We start from the raw sequence: 22,524 nt of genomic DNA, 5'->3' as shown, positions 1-22,524 counted from the left end.
TTTCTCGAAAACGAATCGCCCTTGATGTCATCCTGTCATCTTGTAGCTCATCATTCTACAAATTATTATTTTAATTCTGACAACTAAAACGAAAACTATCACTTATCAATATAATTAAATGAATCCCAATTTGATTGGAGGTGCGATGTAACAGCACCACCACGTGGTGAAGAAATTCTTAAAACGCTGCGTGGCTCACGCCGTAGCCCACGCAGCCTATTTCTCGTATTTAAATTAGCCAATGGAATTATACACAATACAGTTAATAATACATAATCCTTTTTTATCAAAAGGCCAGGGTGTGTGTTAAGCATAAACTATATATAGCAGTGCAATTTTCGAAATGCATTCCTTGCGTTAGGGGGCGCTGGAGGTGCGGGCGTAGGGCTGACCTCTGACCTCACAGCTTATTTGCACTCGTTGACTCTCCGCCGTGTTGTGGTTGTCAGGGAAGCGCACCCCCAACCTGTGATGGGTGGTGATCTCGGGATTAGGTGACCTCAATTTGCAAAAGAACCAACTCAACTACTGAAACACTAAGTAATCGACAAATGATTTTACTTGTTTCATCTCTTCGTTTTTGTTGGGGCTTCCTCCGGAGCGTCCTTCGGCTCTTCGTATTTACGGTCTACGGTCAAATGGAGCTTGTATTTTTAGCTGTTAGCCGTTAGCTTCCTCCTGTTGATAAGCGCTCAGTGGTACTTGCTAGTTCTCTTCTGATACATATTGCCTTTTTTCAAACGTCGTGCGCCTTATTGCCTTAAAATGGAGGATAACCAAGAAGATCTAAAAGAACAACTTGAAGACGAAGAAGAGGAAGATATAAGTGAAAGCGAGAAATTACCTTTCCCCCCTCCTCCCTTTCGCTCGACCCGTCTTCACATCCAGAGAAGTAATGTGTGCTCTCGGGCATACTTCGTCGTTGTCATGGTATTTTTTCATGTCTATATCCTAAATGTGATTGCACTGCTGCTCTACGTGCACTACAACAACGGCCCTGAAGATTTAATCCCCAGTGAAGCGGCTTCTTCTTCGGCCATTAACGATGGTGGCAGCCCCTTGCCCCGATCCGCCCCATCGTCAACAGAGCTTCATTTGGACGATTACAGTCAAAGTTTTAGTCTACCTCGTATTGAGGGCATACGGGTGAGACTTGATTATTTTAAAGCATACAAACGTTTAATAATTAGCTGTGGTTGAAAGAAGAAAACTGCACTGACTCGCTAATTGACTCCTGTTTAGGTTGGCCATGTCCAGCGGATTTCTCTGGCGTCCGACAAAACTCTTGTGATGAAGACCCTCAGTTTAAAGCCATTGATTTTTGGTAAGTTACATCAAATTATAATCAATCATGTCATCTCAGATTATTATTATTTTTTTCTATAAAGCAATACAAATATAAATCAAGATAATGTTTATTAAACATAAAGTTTATACATCTTTAATATATATGTTCTACCGGTGTTCAGTGTGTATCTTAATGCAAATCAACAAATCCTAAATTAGATTCTAAAATAAAGGTATAAAGTATAAAAGTATAAAATTACATTCTCTGATAGTTGGGTATAATTTTTTTGTATTTGCCACTGTAGAGTAGGTTTTTATGAAGTTTTACATTGGTAATGTTTCCATCTACGAGCAGCAGCAATCAGACGTTTGTCACGCTTGTGCCAAAAGTAAGCTTTGTTCACCACAAGGCGTTCTCCTTGCACTGTCCCAGTCACTACAAAAGTTCCTCCTTGAGAATGCCGTCGAGTCATGTTTCTCACACAGGTAGCATCCCTCTCCAGCCACAGCTCGATGCGGGAGCGAATTTGTCCAACCAGCTGCGGTCCATGCTTCAGAACATCAAACTTTCCAGCCAGGGAGAAATGAGACAGACTCGCTGGACTAGAGTTGTATCGCGTCAGACGAAGTTTCACAACTTTAGAGAAAAATCATGTGGTCAGGAGTAATCAACCACAAATCAACATATATTGTTATTGTACTCACCAAAATCATTTCTGCAAAAAGTTTCCAATGTTTCCTTTGTAGAGGCACTTTCCTCTAGTTCACAATCCCGACAGCTGGCCTGTGGAACTGAAAAATTCATGCCTTAATTTAAGAATTTTGTAATCCCATTTAACTAGTTGTGCAGTACCTCTTCGTCTTCCTGGGTGAACAGTGCTGTTGGTTATGGAAGAGATGCACATGAGGTGGTCTTCAGGATACTGGTCACAGCTCAGGATTTCAGGCCAAGGATAACCATAGCAGTTCATGATTGGCGCACAGCTGTCACGTACACTTTCACATAAACTCCTGCAAGGCGATATAAACCTAGAACAAAACAGTGTTACTATTAAAAACGTTTTTACAAGTTTTACAATTTAACACATTTTGAGTAAATAAAAAGACCGTTACCTGTCGAGGCAAACTGGTGCAAAGAGAGAGCAGAGAAAGATGCGAGCATCCGGGTGACACTCTCGGGCCAGTAGTGGAAGCCAACTAGCACTCTGTTGTACAGCCTCTGCAGGCGATTCATGGCCCAACAAGTTGGGCATTCTCATGTTTTCATAGCCGATCTTTTGGCACAGCGCCATATTTGATGGGATGGGAACACAGCGTGAGGAGATTCTGGGCTCCCACAGGCCACCTTCACCCTCAGAGTGAGGGGATCTAAAAGCAGCGTCTGTTCCAAGGTCTCCCCAGATTTCAGCTTCCTCCTCAACCACTGGTTCCACTTCTGGACTGGTCCTCCGCCCTCCTCTGTTATTCAAACTTGATTTAAGTGAGCCTAAACTTCTCCTGTTTTCCCCTCTTCCTCTTCCTGAGCTAAATACTGATGTGCTGCTGGATTCAGCAAGCAGTAGTAGAAAAACCAGAGTAACAAAAAATGAGGACATGCTGAAAATAAACTGGGGACAGAGTTTCATCCAATTGCTGGAGGTTCTTTCTGTGTGACAGTGTGGTAGATTGCTGTATTTATACAAAGTGATGATGGCACATGCATTGACTGGTGGGCGGAGCTGAGACCATTTGCATTAATGAGCTGATTGTTACTGAAAATGTTTTTAGAAATTTTATTATTACTTTGTATTGCTTTCTTTCGAAATTAAAAGTTAAATTTCTTATTTTGTGTAGCCATTCGCCAAGCAGTCCCATTCTTTGATGTCATTTAGATGTTTTAAGACTCCTGAGCATTTTGGACATAAACAGACTTGGGCTGCCCTGCTGTGTGCCCATGGCCTGATTTCTGTGCAGACAAGCAGGTCACTTCCTTTCCGGAGAAAATAATAAAACTGTGTTGGGTGGGAGGAGAGGACTTCTATTCTCTGTCTTTCATATCAGTTTTCAGTGTAATGAGGCCTGACTGGACAATGGGATTAACCAAATGAATATGAGTGTAAAGGCACGGGTGACGAACAAGGCTTCCTCTGTACAGGCAGCCATTTTGCCGGAAGGTTTTTATTAGGCATAGAAGTAATTAAAAACACACACAATCCTTCATTGCAGAAACCACTGAAGCTTGAATCTGGAATGTGATGAAATGTACTGAAAGCACATCATAAGACTTCCTCTATTTATTTTAAAGTATACTTTTCAACACTTATCAACATTTTAATGTGTAATGTTGTATTTTTATCTTTTATTTTAATCAGTTGGTTTTAATGACATTTAAATATTCCACTTGTGTTCATAAATAATGCAATTGGTGGTATCAAAAGTGAGTCTAATTTAATCAAAGTAAAAACATTAAGAACAGTTAATCACTCTTGACCTTAGGTGTGATAAGTTTCTATGCTTCTGCAGATTTTTCCAGTTTTATGTGAACACTAAGGTAGGGTCATTTGCACCTAATTGTTAAACTTTTAACTAATCACCGTCTGCAGGTTAAAGGTGTGAAAGATTAGTGCTATCTGCATATTTAATCTATGAGCACAATATTAACCACTTTCTATTGCTCGCTACTAGACCCTAACATTTTACTGACTTCTTTTTGCTTCTGCATAATAAATGAAAAAAATATCATATTGCAAACATTCATTCATATTTTTTCTGCTCATTTCAGATTTTCTTCTTAGAAATTGTGAGTGGCTGAAGTTGATTAGTTAGATTATTTTGTTCAGTCTTACTTTCCATTGGACCATTGCATGCAATTAATGTAGAGTTGTCCTTCAGAGATCCCTGGTTTTCTTTCGGAAGAGGAGTGCCGTGTGGTAGTCCAGCTGGCCCAGTTGAAGGGTCTCATGGAGACCCAGACACCAGCTCTGGTTCAGGGGCACGATGAGTCTAACCTGCCATTGCTGTCTCTCAGCACTGAGGAGGTTTTTGGTCTGCTGGACCTTAACCAGGATGGGCTACTGCAAAAACAGGAGGTCAGTTTTGTTTTCAAAAGTGACATCTTTTAAAGACTGTATGCATATTAATCTTGTTCATTTCTTTCTTTCTGTAGATTGTGAGTCATTCTCGTTCTCGAGATGGAACTTGGCTGAGTGCAGAGAGTTTGCGGCAAATACTGATCAACTTGGAGGCCCGTCCAACAGGTATGCCTTCTGAAATAAAATTTTAATATTACTTTTAAACCTTGGTTATTGGAATGAAATTTCCTTTGACGTTTGAATGCTGATTGTAGTATTACCTTCATTATCTAGATTTTCATTTTGACATGTCATCTTGCCCTCTATTGTTATGAGCTGGATGCACCTCATACTGTCTCATTAAAACCGGAACCCACCTCCTCTTTACCCCTCCCCACTTCACCAGTTACCTCCTCTCAACCCTATTGTTGTTGATGGGAAAAGGCCTCCTATTGACAGTTATGGCGCTATGGTTAATTAAATACATATGTAATATTTTTTGGGGACGAATGCAGGAGGTTACTGATTAATACATTTAAAACCCTGAATTCAGAGTGTCAGTTTGACATGTATGTGTGTGTTTCACAGGAACAGTAACTTTGGAGGACTTCAAACGTATTTATGCTGAATCCCAAAGCACAACACAACGCACTGGGAAGCTCACAAATCAGTACAAACAGAGAAACAAAAATACATGGCTGTATCAAGGCCCAGGATCTCATCATGTGCTTCAGACACTTAAAAAGAGGTAATAATTTATTTGTATAACTTTTATTCAGCCATGAGTCCCTTTGAGATTCAGAATGTCTGAATGTGTGTATATATATATATATATAAGTAGTAGTATTTATTATATTGTCTTTACTTTTTTATTTTCAGAGTCATTGGCTTGACTCGTCTGCCTTCATCACTTGTTGAGTTGAGTGAACCTTTGCAGGTGGTTCGATATGAACATGGAGACTATAGTGATGCTCATTACGACAGCAGTCCCACAAACCCTGAGACTTCGTGTGCACACACACGCTTAGCCAGTAACACATCTACTCTCACTGAGGTCTCCTGCAGGTATGTACTAAGGTTTTCTTTAAAGTCATATCAAAATCAGATACCTCATTTATTACAACTTCCCTTTTTACACAGCAGTTTGTTGGTGTCTTAGATTTACCTAAAGTGCCATCAATTTCTAAAAGCAAACCATAATTAGATGCTAATATTACTGGATTTTTGTTTTTGTAAATCCTTGCATTTTAGGTACCTCACTGTGCAATTTTACCTCAGCTCTGTGGAAGAAGGGGGTGAGACCACTTTCCCCGTGGCAGATAACCGCACCTATGATGAAGATGTGAGTAATTTTTATTCCAACAAATTTCAGTAAAACTCAGTTTACACAATACATGTACTGACATTCAGCTCTCAGTGGGTATGTTTCCATGGCCATTAAAATTCAAATATCTGGAATAACCATATATTTCAAAAGAAATTTGAGTTCAGTTCAAGACCTATATAATGAGTTTTGAGGACCCTCTCGAAAACGAGATGGTGACACATCTCAAGGGGCTTATCCTCCAAACAAATAAATTCAATTCAAATTCAGTTTTAAAATAAGTCTTTCTATCTTTAATTTATTTATTTTATTTTTGCTTTACATTAGTTTACCCTTTTTACATGATTTTCTTTGTCTAAACTTGTATAGTTGTAAACAATCAGACAGAAATCTGATTACTCAGAATAAATATAACTGTAACTGTGTATAGCTGTGTACATGACATTTCAAAATCAGATCAGATTTTTGTCGTGTATATCCTTTGACGGTGGTGAGTAAGTAGATGTTTCAAGACACTGACCCTTACATGTTATTCTTGTAGGGTCTGGTCCAAGATGGCATCGATTTGACAGATACTCAGCAAACGTGTCACAGAGGAAACCTTCGAATAAGGCCAACTGTTGGCATGGCTTTGCTTTGGTACAATCACCTCTCAGATGGAAAAGGTAAGCAGCAGGGCGTATTTCAGTGTATTATGCACTGGAGGGGATAATGGCTCCTATTGGCAGCTCTTTTCTGTCAGTGTACCCCAGGGAAGCTGTGAATACAAAAGTGAATGAATCATGCACAGTTATTTGGGTGATCGAAAAGGTGCCATATAAACCCAGTACAGTGTTGTCATAATTAATTTAAAGAGTTAAAATAGTATATTCAATATGCCAGTTATAATATTAAACCATTGTTCTTAATGATTTTCTTCTGCCACTGACTGAGAAGGGGGCAGAATTTGCACAATACTAGTGATGAACCTATCCAGCCATTGACATTAAGTACCTGCCAATACCCAATATCAACTGAAACCAGTGCAGACACTGGATTTTTAAAATATCTGTTCTGAATGTGTATTTCCACAGCATTGTGAAATAATTGTACATTCAGTATGCAGTGTTCTAGGTTCACAATGACCAGTTAACAGACCTGTAATTTTCTAGTTGAATGTTTAAGAAACACAAGTCAAGTTTATAGCAACTACAATTGAGTCCCACTTTAATTGCAGGTTGGATGGGTGACATGGACGAATACTCCCTCCGTGGAGACTGCCCAGTGAAACGTGGGCTCAAGTGGGTGGCCAGCAGCTGGATAAATGTCGACCCAGATCACCTCCAACAGGCCAGATATCAGAGACTGGTGGCCCAAAGACACCAGGTGAAATCAGGCCTGGAAGACTATTACCAGCCTCTTTCACACAACAACCTCCACCAGGATCTATAGCCAGAATGATACATTTTCTTATTTGAAAAAGGTAGTATTTCATATTCAAAAGGCATTTCACAGATCCATTTCTGTTTTGTGAACCTGTAGATGCAAGCAAGTTTAAATAATCTACTTTTAAATGTTTTTTTTGGTTTGTTTTTTACTTAATAACTATATTTTTAATATAATATATTAATTAATAATATTATTTGTATGCAAGTGCATAAAGGGGGTTATAAAGTATCTACCCATTAAGATTATTTCAGTAGTTCAAATTCATTAAGACTCAAACACATGCTTGAATTTGTGGGGATTAAAGTCTGTATACTCTCTTAACTCATGGGAACCTAAATCTCTGTGGAGACAAAAATCAGGTCACCATGACATAAATTATTTATTATTTAGCCAACATTAGTTAAAGTTCATATATGCGTTAAAAATAGGTTAAGATTTGGTTTTAGGTTAAAGTTAGGCAGGTAGTAACTATGGTTAAGATCAGTCTTCAGGAAATTAATGTTATGTTAGGTTAGTTATGTAAACCGAAGAGTGTGTGTGTGCGCACGCGCACACGTGTATTCTTTTATCTACTGTTTACAATGGAGTTGTTTCACTTTAAATTGAACTACTGAGTAAAATCAGGTTTCACCATAATATAATTTTCACTTGTACACTTAGGCATTAAATAAAACATAAAATGTCCTATAGTATATTAATATCAACAAATGCCTTTTAGGAAACATGCACTAAATACTTTGTCATCTTATCCCAGCAGTATTATTGTGAAGTCATCTACATGTTTTAAGCCATATCATGAGATACGTTTGTGAATGTGTTGCTAATTGAAGATTGAAATTAACATTAAACATGCTTTTAGTCAAAATGTGTACAAAAACATGGGGCAAATGTGGACTATTATAAGTCTTTAATTGACATTCCCTAATAGGCTATTGTTTGATTGCTTTAATTTATTTTATTGTTTTGTCATCACTACTGAAATATTTATCTAATTGGTGTCTTATGAGATTGTTATTTATTATTGCTATTTGTTTATGTTATCACAGTGCTTATTTATTCACATGTGATGTTGCACACGAGTTGACACATTTCTTTGTATCTGGTTGTTACAATAATATGTTATACGTATATCTTGAGATTATAAAGCATTTTATTACTTGCATTTGCGTCACTTTGCAATTTTGTGCAATTCGGGTGATAAACCGTGAGATGGCGCTATTGTCTTCAGTATATATAGGCCAGTTCATACGTGTTGGAGTATAGCTGTTCGGGATTTGTTTAATCTTTCAGTTCGGTAGCAAACCTTAGATTGGGACTATAACTGCCAATTCAAAGTCCAGTACTTCTTTGGAAGTAGAGAGCTCTTGATAAACACTCTTAGATCGTTACATAACTAGCCCATTATCTGTAGGCCATAGATTATTTTAAAACCATATAACCTACATGGACAGAAAGTTCGTATACCATACATTTTACTATTGCACACATTTGGTGGTGCATCAGAATCGCTTCATCGTGATCGGGGGCACTCCATCCCCCCAAATCAAATTGCCAGTTAAAAGCATAGTCTATGGTCCAAACGCACTGTCTGGTCTCCACACTATTCTAATACCTCGGCCATGTCTCTGCTGCGGCTTCCGGGCACCTGTGAGTGTTTATCTACAGTTATTTGTGCGATATCGGGTCAAGGACATTTGTATCGTAATAAACCTCTCCTTGTGACTCCTCTGATTTAGACGCGGCTGCTGATGCTGTGCGCACTGCACTGCCGCGGCGCGGCCAATCCAGTCCGCAAGCAGCGGGAGGGGGCGGTCTGAGCGGCCGTCACAGCTCCCTGACAGCGCAGCGGAGCTCATTCTCCGTTTGTCGGTGCGCGGCATCACCTACAGGTTCATGGTCTTCTGACTTCGCTTTTTCATTTCCAACACGAGACTCTTCTTAAGACTCAGTATTACTTTCATTTAACTGTTATCCATGAGATTCTTCAGGCTTACCTTCAAGTGCTTCGTCGACTGCTTTTGAATTTTCAGTGTCTACGGCTATCCTGACCGCGGCGCTTTGTGAATTTCCATCTTTTGGCTGAGCTGATTGATTTAAACACAAAACTGAGATCTTTATTAATACCGAGAAAGAGAATCAACTCAGAGAATAGAACATAACCGGTGCGCTACCAAGTGCCTGCCTCCCCGTGTCTGCCCGTGAAAGCCCGCTGGTGCACAGCCAGACATAATCCAACTGAAACTGTCTCTGACTGTAAGAAAAATATTTTAGCCGCGAATATGTCACCTGAAGTGGAAGATAACAACCATGGTGAGTAATAGATTCTCCACAGATTTTTCATTGTCTGTAATGACTGCTCCTCATTGTGCTCCAGTCTTCACTCCTATAGGCCTATTCAAACACGTGAGGTCAATGGGTTATTCTAAATATACTTTTTCAATAAATAAAATGTGCATTTAGTTAATGGTCATTATTGCCATAACAGACCAAGTAATTATGGGTAACATTGGTAAAATCTTAATTAATCCTAATGTGTATATTGGTCTATCCTAAATTAAAGTTATCCAAATTCTGCTTAAAATTGGGCACAAGTAATAATCTGGTATTTATGCATTTGTCCTGCTTGGTAATGCTCCCCCTCAAACTGCTCTGATCTGGATTGAGCTGCTTTGCTTTGCATCCAGACCTGAGTGGCTCACTTGATGCACGTGGATACCACTAAAGAAGTCACATTTCTGTTTGTTGTATGTCTGTAAATACCTGATAGACTTGGTTTTAAAGGATACCTAACCTTGCCCACATTGAGCAGTATCTGCGTACTGTCCACATTGTCCGTGTGTTGCACTGCAGCTCATTTATCACTGTGTCAGAAACATGGCCACACTTGGCCATACACGTTTGTGACCTTAAACAAACCATTTCTGCTCCTCCATAACCAATATTTAATAGAATTAAATTATTTTAACAGTTAACCTTGTTAATAACCTATGTCATCTATGCTATTCTGTGTGTCTAGGCGAGATGCCCCTTCCACAGTTGGAGGCAGGAACGCTTTCAGAGGAGGAGGGTCTTGGGTCAGTGCGGCCCCTGGTGCCCAGCACAGGTTCAGGATGTGGGGACGGTAGCGGGGCTGGCCCTCCTCCAAATCCTGAGGGTATTGCAGCTGCAGCCAATGGGGCTGTGGCTGTCCCAGTAGTGGAGAGAGAGACCTGGACCAGACAGATGGACTTCATCATGTCCTGTGTGGGCTTCGCTGTAGGCCTGGGGAATGTGTGGCGCTTCCCCTACCTCTGCTACAAGAATGGAGGGGGTAAGGTTCACAATTTACGCTTAGTTTGTCAGTGTCATCAAGTATTCCTCAATATTACAGTCTACTGGAAAGCGTTCTTGTACCAGCATATTGCACTTCAAAATATGTTGTTGGCTGCTTGGCAACCCTGCATTGAGTTTGAAATGTATTAGATTAGGTTCTATTAACAACGTCAAAGGAAATATAAATTATTAAACCTGCCAATCAAAATTAGTGCTATTTTCGTGTTTTACTGTTAATCAGAGACTTGAGGTAATCTAAAACATTCTAAGAGTTGTACTGAGTGGCTAAAGTTTACTGGAAAGCCGGCATGAATACATTAAAGAACTACAACTCTGCAACCCCTAACACAACACTGCATGTTAGTCCAAAACCTCATCATCTGTCACCTATAAAAGTCTAGGAGTAAACAGTCACAGGCATTTCACAGTGAGTAGCATTACCAACATACAGCAGTGCATGGTTATGAGCACGTACACCTAAGGCCATGCCCACTCTGCCACTCAACCCTGTGCTACTCTATAAACACTAGTTTCCATATAGTACTTACTCCCTTACTGCCCCGTGTAAAGACAGGTGATAACACTACTACTGTAACCGTTTTCTACATCTCCATTTTTATGTGCTGACCTGTCCTTTAGTGAACTCTCTCCAGCAACAGCAGTCTATAGTCGTAACAGTGTGCTTATCTTTAGCCTTACCCACTGTTTATTTTATGAATGTACAAATGTGTCATTGCTGCCCCTACGGCAACCCCCCCCTTCCCTGGCACAGTGTCTTGTGACCCAAGGCTCTCAACCACCTTCTGGTATCGTATAACAATGACCAGCCTCACACAGAGCACCCCCTGTGCTCCTGCCGAGCACTGGCTTAGGTCAATCACAAAGGTGCTCACTGCAGCTCTCCCTCTGATAAGCTCTGATAAGGAGCCGAAGTTTATGGCACACTCTAACTGTCTTGTGACTCAGTTCAATAATTTTTCCTTGGTCTATGAATCAGTGAAGCCCTGTAGAGAAGACCTGTCATAATTGACACTGATGTCCAGTTAAGATCTTCTAGTTGGAGCATAGTCGTGGCTAAGACTTACATACACATAACACATCATGACTATCAATGTTAGTGTATAGAAGGACTGAATGTATTCATTTTGATGTGGACCCGTATTCAGGAATTTATTATGGGTCTGAGATATGGAGAAATGATACTTAATTACACACTAAAGAACTTATGAAAAAAAAGCAGTTGGTTCTGTATATTGACCATTGCAAGATAGGACCATTGCCTTGGCTTGTCTATGCTCTGTCACCAATGTGGCCATTGATGTTGCCAGTCTTGCTGTATAAAAAGCCCTTTCCACTCACACTTCTCTTTGCTTCTTTGCTCTGTCCTTTCTCTCCCTCCCCTCCTCACTCACTCACGCTGATGTTTCCTTATAAGGTTATAACCCTATTCTCTCATAGAGTAGCACAAAGAAACATTAGACCAGCTAAAGCATGAATATCAATTAATTTAAATTAGCGTATAATTGTGTATTTTTGTTTTTGTTGAGCCTATTTGAACACTGCCTTTGTCTATGTCATTGTCCTTCCTGTGATGTGTCTGTCTTTCCTTCCTATTTTTTCTGCGTCAGAGTAGGTCACATGATCACCCTTCCATCTTTTCTCTCTCTGCTAGCTATGCCACTTTATATGTTTATAGCTCTGGAAATAGAAATAGATAGAGTTGAATGTCCAGCGCCAGTTGTTAAATATAAGCCTATTTTTGTCTATGTATATTTTTACTTCCATGGTGTTACATAAAAATCTAATGTAAGTTATTTTTAGTAGGTAGGTACTGTAAAAGCCATCTGCCTTAAGGTTATGACAGCTATTAGAAATTAAAATAGCTTTGAATGTCTGGGGCTGCAGCAATACTCATCGACATAGTAAATTCTAAATACAGGGCATACATAAACATAGACTACAAGTTAAGGAGCAAAACCAGAACCAAGACAGAATCATACAAGGCTGGGGGGGGGATATTTTATTTAGTTCTAAAGCTTATTTATTTGTTAGTGCATTTGTCTTCACATTTAAGTTCAAGGACAGTTGGGGCCAAGCATTTGTGGAATGAAAGACGAGTTATCTCAGGCATACAGTATTATCTTTGGCCTTGTCTACCTGAAAAATAGGCTTATTTTTACTTGCTCCCTTAGCCCTTTATCTGTTAGTGTTTTTAAAAGTAATGTATGTATGTATTTTTATCATCTGTAGCTGAATTAATATTTAAGATAGTTCTGTTTTGTGTACATTTTTCAGGAGTGTTCCTTATTCCCTACCTGCTGATTGTGTTTATTGGAGGTATCCCTGTCTTCTTTTTGGAGATTGCACTTGGACAATTCATGAAGCAAGGAGGAGTTTCTGCCTGGAATATTGCACCTCTTTTCAAAGGTAGATGCATTTAAATGGTAATTTACAAATGATACAACTGTAACTGTAAGTAATTGCACTAGTCTAGAACAATTATACACATTATAATAAAATATATAATAGAAGCTCCATCCCTCATACAGTCCCTGACAAAAGTCTTGTCGCTTATCCATTTTGTAGAAACAAAAGCTTATAACTTGACTTTAAATTAATCGATTGGTTTTAGAAATGTCTTATATGAAAGCTAAAACCCTCCCAAATTATGCTCAATAAACTAAAATAAATTTGCTTCACTGAAAAAAGATTGATCATTTAATGAACACAGAAAGGTCAGATTTTGGCAAGACAAAAGTTTTGTCGCCTACAGAAAATTGAACAAATAATTTACTTCAAATACAAAAATATGTTGCATAACGTCAGTGAATTAAGTAGTGGTGCTGTGAGATCCATATTTAATATCTTGTATGACTTCCATGAGCTTCAAGGACTACATCCATGCGGTTCCACAATGATTCATACAATTTGTTGATGAAGTCATCAGGAATAGCAAAGAAAGCAGTCTTACATGCCTCCCAGAGTTCATCAAGATTCTTTGGTTTTGCCTTCCATGCTTCCTCTTTCATTCTACCCCAGACATGCTCAATGATGTTCATGTCTGGTGACTGGGCTGGCCAGTCCTGGAGCACCTTGATCTTCTTCGCCTTGAGAAACTTTGATGTCGAGATAGAATTATGCGATGGAGCACCATCCTGCTGCAAAATTTGACCCCTTTTATGGTTGGGAATGTAAGAGGTAGTTAATACTTCTTGATATTTTAGGTTATTGATATTGCCTTCCACCCTGCAAATGTCTCGCACACCCCCATACTGGATGTAACCCCAGGCCATGATTTTTCCGCCACCAAACTTAACTGTTTTCTGGGTGAATCTTGGATCCATGTGGGCTCCAGTAGGTCTCCTGCAATATTTGTGGCAGCTGTGATGTAATTCAACTGAGGATTCATCTGAGAAATCCACCTTCTACCACTTTTCCAGTCCACTTGTCCATTCTTTTAGCAGGCTGTGGGCCTTGGCAAATGCCACACGTTTTTTTAATTGCCTTTTGTTTAGTGCTGGTTTCTTGCACTGATTCGACCATGGAGGCCATTTCGAGACAGAAATCTACAAACTGTTGTGGTTGACACAGGGACTTGAGGTGACCAGGCCTGGTGGAGTCTGCTGCAGTGGAAAAGGGGCTGGCCGTGGATTTTCGAATCAATAAACGGTCCTCCCGAGCAGTTGTCTTGCGGGGTCTGCCGGACCTGGGCTTGTCAAAAACATCTCCAGTCATTTCAGATCTTTTTCTTATTCTTTGTACTTGACGCTGAGACACATTGAAGGTGTCAGCCACCTCAGCAGTGGATCTGGTCTTCAGCCTCTTGATAATTAACGCTTTGGTCTCAGGGTGGATCTTAGGCATGTTGTCAGAGGTCAAGTTGCAGTTGATGTGAAGGTCTGGTGTGCTGGGGTTCTTTTTATACACACCCACTAATTGATTGATCAGTAACTGACCACAGGTGAGGCTGTAATCTAGGATTGGGTGCATCATATGACAAGGCGACAAGACTTTTGTCTTGCCAAAATCTGACCTTTCTGTGTTCATTAAATGATCAATCTTTTTTCAGTGAAGCAAATTTTTTTTTAGTATATTGAGCATAATTTGGGAGGGTTTTAGCTTTCATATGAGACATTTCTAAAACCAATCGATTAATTTAAAGTCAAGTTATAAGCTTTTGTTTCTACAAAATGGATAAGCAACAAGACTTTTGTCAGGGACTGTATAAGTAAAAGCATAATTAAAGGTGTGCTATGGAACTTTTTCTGGTGCAGGGTACACCACCTAATAAAGATCTCAGTTTTGTCTTTAAACAGTGTTTAAACTTTGTCTTTAAACAAATGTAGTAATAATAATGTATGAGATCTGATAACCTCTTCTTACGTTTAAAATAATTTAATCATTTACTAATTTTTGGATGTTACTTCCATCCTTTCTTGTCTCAGGTTTGGGCTTGGCCTCTATGGTGATTGTGTTCTTCTGTAACACTTACTACATAATGATTTTGGTGTGGGGCCTGTACTTCCTGTTTCACTCCTTCACAAACCCTCTCCCGTGGGCCACCTGTGGGCATCCTTGGAACACGCCCAACTGCACACAGGACTTCAGACGCTCCTGTCTCAACCACAGCACTGTAGCCTCCACCAACCTGTCCTTCTCTGCACCATTAAACCTGTCGTCAGCCTTGTTCAATGGAACCTGCTTGGAGCAGGAGGGTCTGCGTTCCCCTGTCATCGAGTTTTGGGAGTATGTAGTCATATGTTATTTTATACTTTTCATAGTGAATGAAATATAGTGACACTAACTCCAGAATTCCATTACAGTATGTGGTTGGTCAGGATCGGCATAAGGGTTAACAATCCAAATGAAACTAGGAGCAGAACATTTGATGTAGTAATAAAACTCCTGCTTTTGTTAGGGCTCTGCTCAGTGGCTACCAGTCGGTTTGACAGAGCGCAAACTATCCAGTTACTTATATTGTTACACACATTTGATGCGTAAATATATTTTCTGTTTTCATAGGCGTAAAGTACTTCGTCTGTCGGGAGGTCTTCATGAGCCCGGTGCCATTAGCTACGAGATGGTGCTATGTCTTATAGCCACCTGGATCATCGTTTACTTCTGTATGTGGAAGGGAGTTAAATCCACTGGCAAGGTAAAGCCCCCTCTGTTGATTGTGAAATAACATGTTCATGTAGTTGAGGTTCACTGAGTATAGAGACTTACTAGTACAGTTACTGATACTGATACAAAGAATTGTTCCCAAATGCAACTTTTCTTTTTAACCCTAAGGGCTCAGATTCCCATGAAATCAACTTAGAAAATTTCTAGAGAATTTAGTCTGAAAACTATTTTTCTAAATATTATGTGCCCTCAATTGCCTTCATTTGTATTTAATCAGATTAGAGACAGCTCTTTGTTTTCACTTTTGTTTGTTATCTGAATATCTTATCTTAATAACCTTATACACATGTATACTTTATTACAAGGCAGGTATTAAATCTGAATTGTCATCTTAAGGCAGTAAATTGTTAATATAATTTTGTTTTGTGGTAAGAGTTTTTAGCAGCTTGAGTAAGCTGATTATTGACTTGTAATATTTGAGGTCAGAGAAGGGATTTGAGTCTGTGTTCATTTACAAAGGCAAACAGCGAATGTGTTTTGACTGATAGATTGAAACTTATTTGTGTAATTGGTCACAAGGGTCGTATTTGTCTGAAAAGGTTGCCAAAAACCCCTGCTATTGCAGGAGGTTTACAAATTGTCTGGCTTTCCATTTACAGGCTACCTTTTCTCCAAAGTAACATGACAGGCCCATTACATCTGCAGGAGGGACCAAATGGGCCTCTTCTTATGAGTATTTACAGCAGGTAATGGCTTAATACAAGTGATCATGTAAAAAATAAAACATACTTGATAAAACCAAAACATTAGTAGAGCAATAGCAACTGGAGCTTATTATTAACCTGTTTCAGTTAGTACAATGACATTGTGTGTGTACTTACTGTAGCTGTGTAGTTTAGATGCGTTAACTCAAGAGGTTAGAAGTATTTTATTCTCCCCTCCTTCACACAAACACTGCAGTACTCTCATTTGTTTTACTTTTTGTTCTTTTATAGGTAGTGTATTTCACAGCCCTGTTCCCTTACCTGGTCCTGGTGGTGCTGTTGGCCCATGGAGTCACTCTGCCAGGAGCTTTAGACGGGATTGTTTACTACCTGAAACCAGATTGGTCCAAACTTGGAGAGGCACAGGTAGGACAAGAAATCGTCTTAAAAAAATGGGGCAACATTGATGTCACAGGATATTGTTGTTAAAACGATACGACTTGTGTTAGGTTTGGATTGATGCAGGGACTCAAATCTTCTTCTCTTATGCCATCGGACTTGGGGCTCTGACTGCTCTGGGCAGTTATAACCGCTTTCACAACAACTGTTACCAGTGAGTTTGGACTCAGCATGACAACATTCACAATTTAATCATAATCATCACATTTTCATTTTTAACATTTAGAACATTTGTGTAATAAAAGAGGTCCTATTATCTATGTACAATGGGATTACTACATCATAAAGTAATTTTACAAATTGTAATTAACGCAATGAGTAGTCTACAGGTAGCACTCAAGGTTTATTATGAAACTTAAATATATTAGTCTCTACTTATTTAAGGATATCTTTTTGACTTTAACATAAACCATGTCATTATTACTATTAAAGTTTTACTTCTGCCACAGGTAATAGCACTTCTCTTATGACTTCTATATCTTCATCTACTTGCTCTTGTGGGGTATAAGTGACCCAAGTCTCTTAGACTGGGGCTTAGACAGGGTATAACTTGTCCCAATTGCTGTTTTCTTCTGAATATGTCTTTCACATAACCACATCCCTGGGCTGCTTTAAATGGACACTTGCATGTCTACAGATGAGTCATCAAGGCCTGAAATAGACTGCAAGGGCATCAGATGCATTTGGACAAAGGCTTTTGCTGGTTCTTAATAGAAAATAATTTATGCAAACACTTTAAACATGTACTTAAGTTTTTATTGTCTCTCATATCTACATAAAAATGTCACAAAATGTGAGACAAATTCTAACTTGCGATGAAGACCTTTTTTCTTTTCTTTTTTTTTTTTACAGTAAGTAACAATGAGTCTAACTGCATTTTTCTAGCTAGAGTTTCCATAAACAATAAGAGCTTTTAGACAAATTGCTTATTGATCTTAAACCCCCTCCCTTCTTAGTTCAGTGTTCACTTTCAGTTATTATATTGCACCATGTTGCAAAGTATAACTCTGTATAACTTTTCAGATTTTTCTTTTCCTTGTGACTTACTTGTGCTTTTGCAGGGATGCTTTCATGTTGGCCCTCATCAACAGTGGGACCAGTTTTTTTGCTGGCTTTGTGGTGTTTTCAGTGCTGGGATTCATGGCTGCAGAACAAGGTGTAGACATCAGTAAGGTTGCAGAAAGTGGTAAGAATAAAGTGCTTTTATGAACACAATCAAAAGAAAACATTACAAAGGTTATAATTTTTATAGTGTATTCTGTGCTTGCAGGCCCAGGTCTAGCTTTCATAGCCTACCCAAAAGCTGTAACGCTGATGCCCCTTGCACCCCTTTGGGCAGCTCTTTTCTTCTTTATGTTGCTCATCTTGGGCTTGGATAGCCAGGTAATACAATACAATATATTGGAATATATTTCTTTAGTCAGGACACAAGTACAACAAGTACTTTTATAACCACTTCACATGGCCTACTCTTATTACCACAACTATAGTTAATAGGTACTGCTGTTATAGCTCAGGCTCTTTTAATATTACTATCACAAAATACCTAATTAATTCCAAAATATGTTTTAGATGTCAATGTGATGTTTCACAAATATATTTATAAAGAAATACATTACTAAAACTAGAAAAGCACTCAGAGCGCAGACCTCCGCCAAGGACTACCCCCATTTTTTATATAAATTGCGATAAAATCTGTCTTCTGGATCAGATCCGGATCAGCCTTTGGAATATGAAAGAGGATCCCATTGTCCATCCCTGAGTCAAATTTCATGGGGTTTGGTCAATAATTAACCGAGATATTGAGAAACAAAATTTTTGGCCCCATTTACCACAATGTTAACTAAAATTTCAAAGTGATCCAGAATCCAGGATTTCTTCCGGATCACCTCCAAAATGAAATCAGTTCTTCCTTTTCACATTTCCAACAAATCCTGAAAATTTCATCAAAATCGGTCCATAACTTTTTGAGTTATGTTGCTAACAGACAAACAAACAAACAAAGAAAAAGACAAACGCAGGCAAAAACATAACCTCCTTGGCGAAGGTAAATATCCAGTCGCTTTGTGCCTCTGCCCCTCTGTGGAGTTCTCTCAGGTCAGTCCAGACCCACAGCTTGGGTTGAGGACTGTATTTCTCAGACTCTGGTTTGTTGCCTACATCCATTGTTTCCAGTCAAGGGATTTGTCAATGAGCTTCTGTCTGATTCACTCACAGCAGCTGTCTCTGTCACTCCATTCACTTACGCCTACACTGTTTGCCAAACAGTAGAAAGCACTATGCTCAAAACTAGAAGTATTTAAAATATATTTAAATTAAGTAAATGCACTGTTGCTACATCAGGTTCAAGTAAAAGTACAAGTTATTGTTACCAACTATATTACTTAATATGGAATGTAAAGTTCTATGTTATTTTATTATAAAGATAGTAATTATGATAGTTGGTTTCTCTGATTATATTGTTAAATGTAGTTATGTGGTATTTATTTAAATTTAGACAGTAATTAAAGTTTTTTTTACCTGTGGTCAATTCTCTGATTAGACACCATAGCCTCCTGCACAAGTGTTCAGTTTTAATAAGGAAACGTGTGTAATTTCAGTCAGTGAAACTCTAGCACGTGTCTTACTTTCTCTTTCTCTCCTCAGTTCGTTGGAGTGGAGGGGTTGATCACCGGTATCATGGACATGCTACCTCCCAAGTCCGCCCTGGGCTCCCTGCAACGAGAAGTGGTGGCAGCCATCTGCTGCCTGATCTGTTTCCTTATTGACATGTCCATGGTCACTGAGGTACAGTAAAAATAGGACTGAGAGAATAGTCCAGTGGTAATGTGTGCTCTGTATTTACCTCATCCTTCAGAGCTGCAGGGGCAACCAGTGTACTGTAGATCTTGAACAATGATCTTGATCAGGCATACTTCAATGGAGTATTGCTGTGCATGTTTAAAGGAGACTTATTTAGATATTATTAGAACCAGATGTTGAAGTTTGAACAAGAAGTCCATGCACCTGTTTCTGTTTTACATTAATATTGTGGTTTGCAATTAACAAAAGAAACATATTTTTGGTTATTATGGTTGCACATTTAAAGAGTCAGTAGATACTGACAACAAAATAGTGTAGAAGTGTAAAAAATGCCCTGTGTGTCTACACTGACCACTGTCCGGGGAGTTTCCCATCCATCATTCCAGCCATCTAATGCGAATAAGTATGAAAATATTTATGCATACTGTAGCTGCACAAGCAGCAGTAATCATTAGGAGCTGGGAAGACGGACTAGAAATAGAGCAGACATTAACTATTAAAGATGTGATGTTATTGAAGACTGTTCTCTCTGTTCTTTTAGGGAGGCATGTATGTCTTCCAGTTGTTCGACTATTACTCTGCCAGTGGTATCACACTTCTGTGGCAGGCCTTCTGGGAGTGTGTGGTGATCGCATGGGTTTATGGTAAGGACTATCTATTTGTTAATCAAAACAAGAATGATTAATTCATTATATATATAAATATATATATATATACACGTATACATACATACATATAATGTAGGAAAAGTACAGGTGATTGCTATTTTTGTTGCATAACATATTTGTATACTGTAATTGTAATTAGCTTGTTACAGTCGGTTTCAGAATGGTCTGTGGTCACACACACAAACTCCCACACAAGAAGAACTGTAGCCATTCTTCTTATCTCATCACTCACCCTTCAAGCATTGTATGCACTTCTTTTTAATGTCTTTTACTGTCTCTATATAGTACTAATAAAATGATCTGTGTTAACACTCATTAAACACTGTTTAATTAGGTGCAGACCGCTTTATGGATGATGTGGCTCGAATGATTGGCTACCAGCCGCTACCATACATGAAGTGGTGCTGGTCCTATATCACCCCTTTGGTCTGTGTGGTAAGTAACTTTTTTATTGCACTGCAAGTCAAAACAACCAATAAACATACTTTTTTCATCTGTTTGTAGGGCGTGTTCTTTTTTCACGTGGTAAACTACAAGCCCTTGACCTACAATACCATCTACACCTATCCACTGTGGGGTGAACTACTCGGCTGGACCCTGGCTCTGTCCTCTATGCTCTGTATCCCTCTCACTGTTCTCTACAAAATGCTGCGATGTAAGGGATCCTTGCGGGAGGTCAGTACAAATAATATGTAACTTAATGTTATCTTTTAGGTTAGTATCCTGTGTTACTAAAATCAATAAACACTCGTTTCCTAGTTGCAGCATTGCTCAACAAGTAGTAATTGAATTATTATTTAATTATTATTTAAGAAGCTGGTGCATAGTTTAATATTTAACTTGACATATTCAAAACAGGCTAGAGTGATAAGGTCATTCACTAAGGCAGTTGTGAGCCTTCATGTCCTTCCACTCAAGGTAAATTGTTCGAATCAAAATACGGGCAAATGGATGGATGAATTTTGTGGTGAAAAGGCCCATCCATGTACTAAATATGGATTTTACTTTTACTTTTTTTTGTTAATTTGTAATAGTACAAATATTCATACTGATTAGTGACAATAATGATACATAAGTTACTTGAATAACTAACAAATAACTTTATACTTCCACAGCGTTGGCAGCACCTCACCACTCCTGTGTGGGGAAGACACCACCTTGAGTACCTGGCCCCTGAGAGTGAAGCCAAGCTGCTGCCCTCTACAGGCACCAAGAGTACACTGCTCTTTGAGAGTGTCATCTAATGCACCTAACATACATAAAGGAAATGTTTCCTTTTCACATTCAAAACACACTCAGAATTACACCCACGCGCAGTGGTTCAAATTTACAATCATATGTTTAACAGATTTAAAGTATGAAAAATCCGAGGGGGAATGGACCAAAGATAATATTAGGCATAATACCTTGCTTAGCCCACACCTTTGACAGGATGCATCCCAAGCTTCTCTTTCTGACTCTACCTCGCCCCTCTCTTGCCCGCTGCCTTTGTGCCGTCCAGTCTTGTCTGTGGTGTGACCAGTGTTGTTGCTGCTGCCCCCTATTGTTCACTCTGTGTACCACGAGATGTCCTGCCATCATAAGTAGACATCATAAGAGAGCAGCACAATATCAGAATAAAACATGGTATAGGATAAGATGTCATGCATACACATTTGGAACATAACCTTCTATCTTAAAGCATTGCTTGAATTCACAATTGAAAAGTAAATTGAATAAACAATTGCTTTATAGTATTTGCTAATATTACATTATACTAGTACATTTCTAATATTTTGCTGCTCTGTATAAAAGATAATACGCATCAAAAGATCTTAGATGCCATGTATAGTATATGTGTCTCGGGTATATCTCATTTTGGTCGCTTGGTAACACTTTATAATAACTAAGCACTATGAAGTATTATCATTGAGTAATGAATATGTTGCCATTTACAAAGCAGTACCAATAATCTCGAGATAATGTATTAATTCATTAGTAATACGGTGTGAAATATTAAGTATTAATATATTAATACTGATTTGATTACAATTGTGGTTAGCTATTCTACAGTGTTACTAAAAGCTTCAAATCATGGCATCCCAATTTAACACCAGCCATTATCTTTCTTCCAGCTGTGTTTTCTTTTTTGTATAAAAATAGCCTCCATTACTTACAAAGAAGAATAATAAATAAGACATTGCATCAGCACCACTACCAGATGTGTGTTATAATAGAACTATCGTATTGTATTGTAAAAATCTGTGATCAGTATTTCCACATTCTAGCAAGGTAAAGAGAGATTTTGATGTGCAAAAGGCAGGTGCAGGGAAACGGGTTGAGATTTGATCTGAGTAATGATGCAATAAATGGCCCAAGATGGAGAT

The 22,524-nt window shown here is 38.8% G+C and overlaps 2 protein-coding genes across 2 annotated transcripts; both read left to right on the top strand.

Annotated features, from left to right (window-relative positions):
* The first annotated feature begins 432 nt into the window (after window positions 1–432).
* On the top strand, window positions 433–8,251 carry LOC110164631 (transmembrane prolyl 4-hydroxylase-like). Its single transcript, XM_020929714.2, has 9 exons — window positions 433–1,146; window positions 1,243–1,324; window positions 4,159–4,355; window positions 4,433–4,523; window positions 4,926–5,085; window positions 5,217–5,402; window positions 5,589–5,679; window positions 6,203–6,326; window positions 6,878–8,251. The coding sequence occupies exons 1-9, from the start codon at window positions 766–768 to the stop codon at window positions 7,090–7,092; spliced, it is 1,527 nt and encodes a 508-aa protein (XP_020785373.1). The 5' UTR covers window positions 433–765; the 3' UTR covers window positions 7,093–8,251.
* A 694-nt stretch (window positions 8,252–8,945) lies between these two features.
* si:ch211-117c9.5 (sodium- and chloride-dependent creatine transporter 1) lies at window positions 8,946–22,521 on the top strand. Its single transcript, XM_020929712.2, has 14 exons — window positions 8,946–9,399; window positions 10,106–10,399; window positions 12,697–12,828; window positions 14,847–15,147; window positions 15,424–15,556; window positions 16,521–16,655; window positions 16,739–16,842; window positions 17,750–17,874; window positions 17,959–18,071; window positions 19,335–19,475; window positions 20,032–20,134; window positions 20,493–20,593; window positions 20,663–20,833; window positions 21,274–22,521. The coding sequence occupies exons 1-14, from the start codon at window positions 9,369–9,371 to the stop codon at window positions 21,400–21,402; spliced, it is 2,013 nt and encodes a 670-aa protein (XP_020785371.1). The 5' UTR covers window positions 8,946–9,368; the 3' UTR covers window positions 21,403–22,521.
* The last annotated feature ends 3 nt before the right edge of the window (window positions 22,522–22,524 follow it).

This window comes from Boleophthalmus pectinirostris, unplaced genomic scaffold (assembly GCF_026225935.1).
Source record: "Boleophthalmus pectinirostris isolate CB_2022bp ecotype Guang Dong unplaced genomic scaffold, ASM2622593v1 HiC_scaffold_8, whole genome shotgun sequence".
Lineage (NCBI taxonomy): Eukaryota > Metazoa > Chordata > Actinopteri > Gobiiformes > Gobiidae > Boleophthalmus > Boleophthalmus pectinirostris.
This window is presented reverse-complemented; position numbering and strand designations above follow the sequence as displayed.

Excerpts from the sequence above, each read along its gene's own strand:
- LOC110164631 (XM_020929714.2), top strand. The coding sequence starts at position 766 with ATGGAGGATAACCAAGAAGATCTAAAAGAACAACTTGAAGACGAAGAA. Across the intron at positions 4,524-4,925 it reads CTTGGAGGCCCGTCCAACAG|GAACAGTAACTTTGGAGGAC; the intron begins GTATGCCTTCTG and ends TGTGTTTCACAG. Across the intron at positions 6,327-6,877 it reads TCACCTCTCAGATGGAAAAG|GTTGGATGGGTGACATGGAC; the intron begins GTAAGCAGCAGG and ends CTTTAATTGCAG.
- si:ch211-117c9.5 (XM_020929712.2), top strand. The coding sequence starts at position 9,369 with ATGTCACCTGAAGTGGAAGATAACAACCATG. Across the intron at positions 10,400-12,696 it reads CTGCTACAAGAATGGAGGGG|GAGTGTTCCTTATTCCCTAC; the intron begins GTAAGGTTCACA and ends TACATTTTTCAG. Across the intron at positions 20,594-20,662 it reads TCACCCCTTTGGTCTGTGTG|GGCGTGTTCTTTTTTCACGT; the intron begins GTAAGTAACTTT and ends ATCTGTTTGTAG.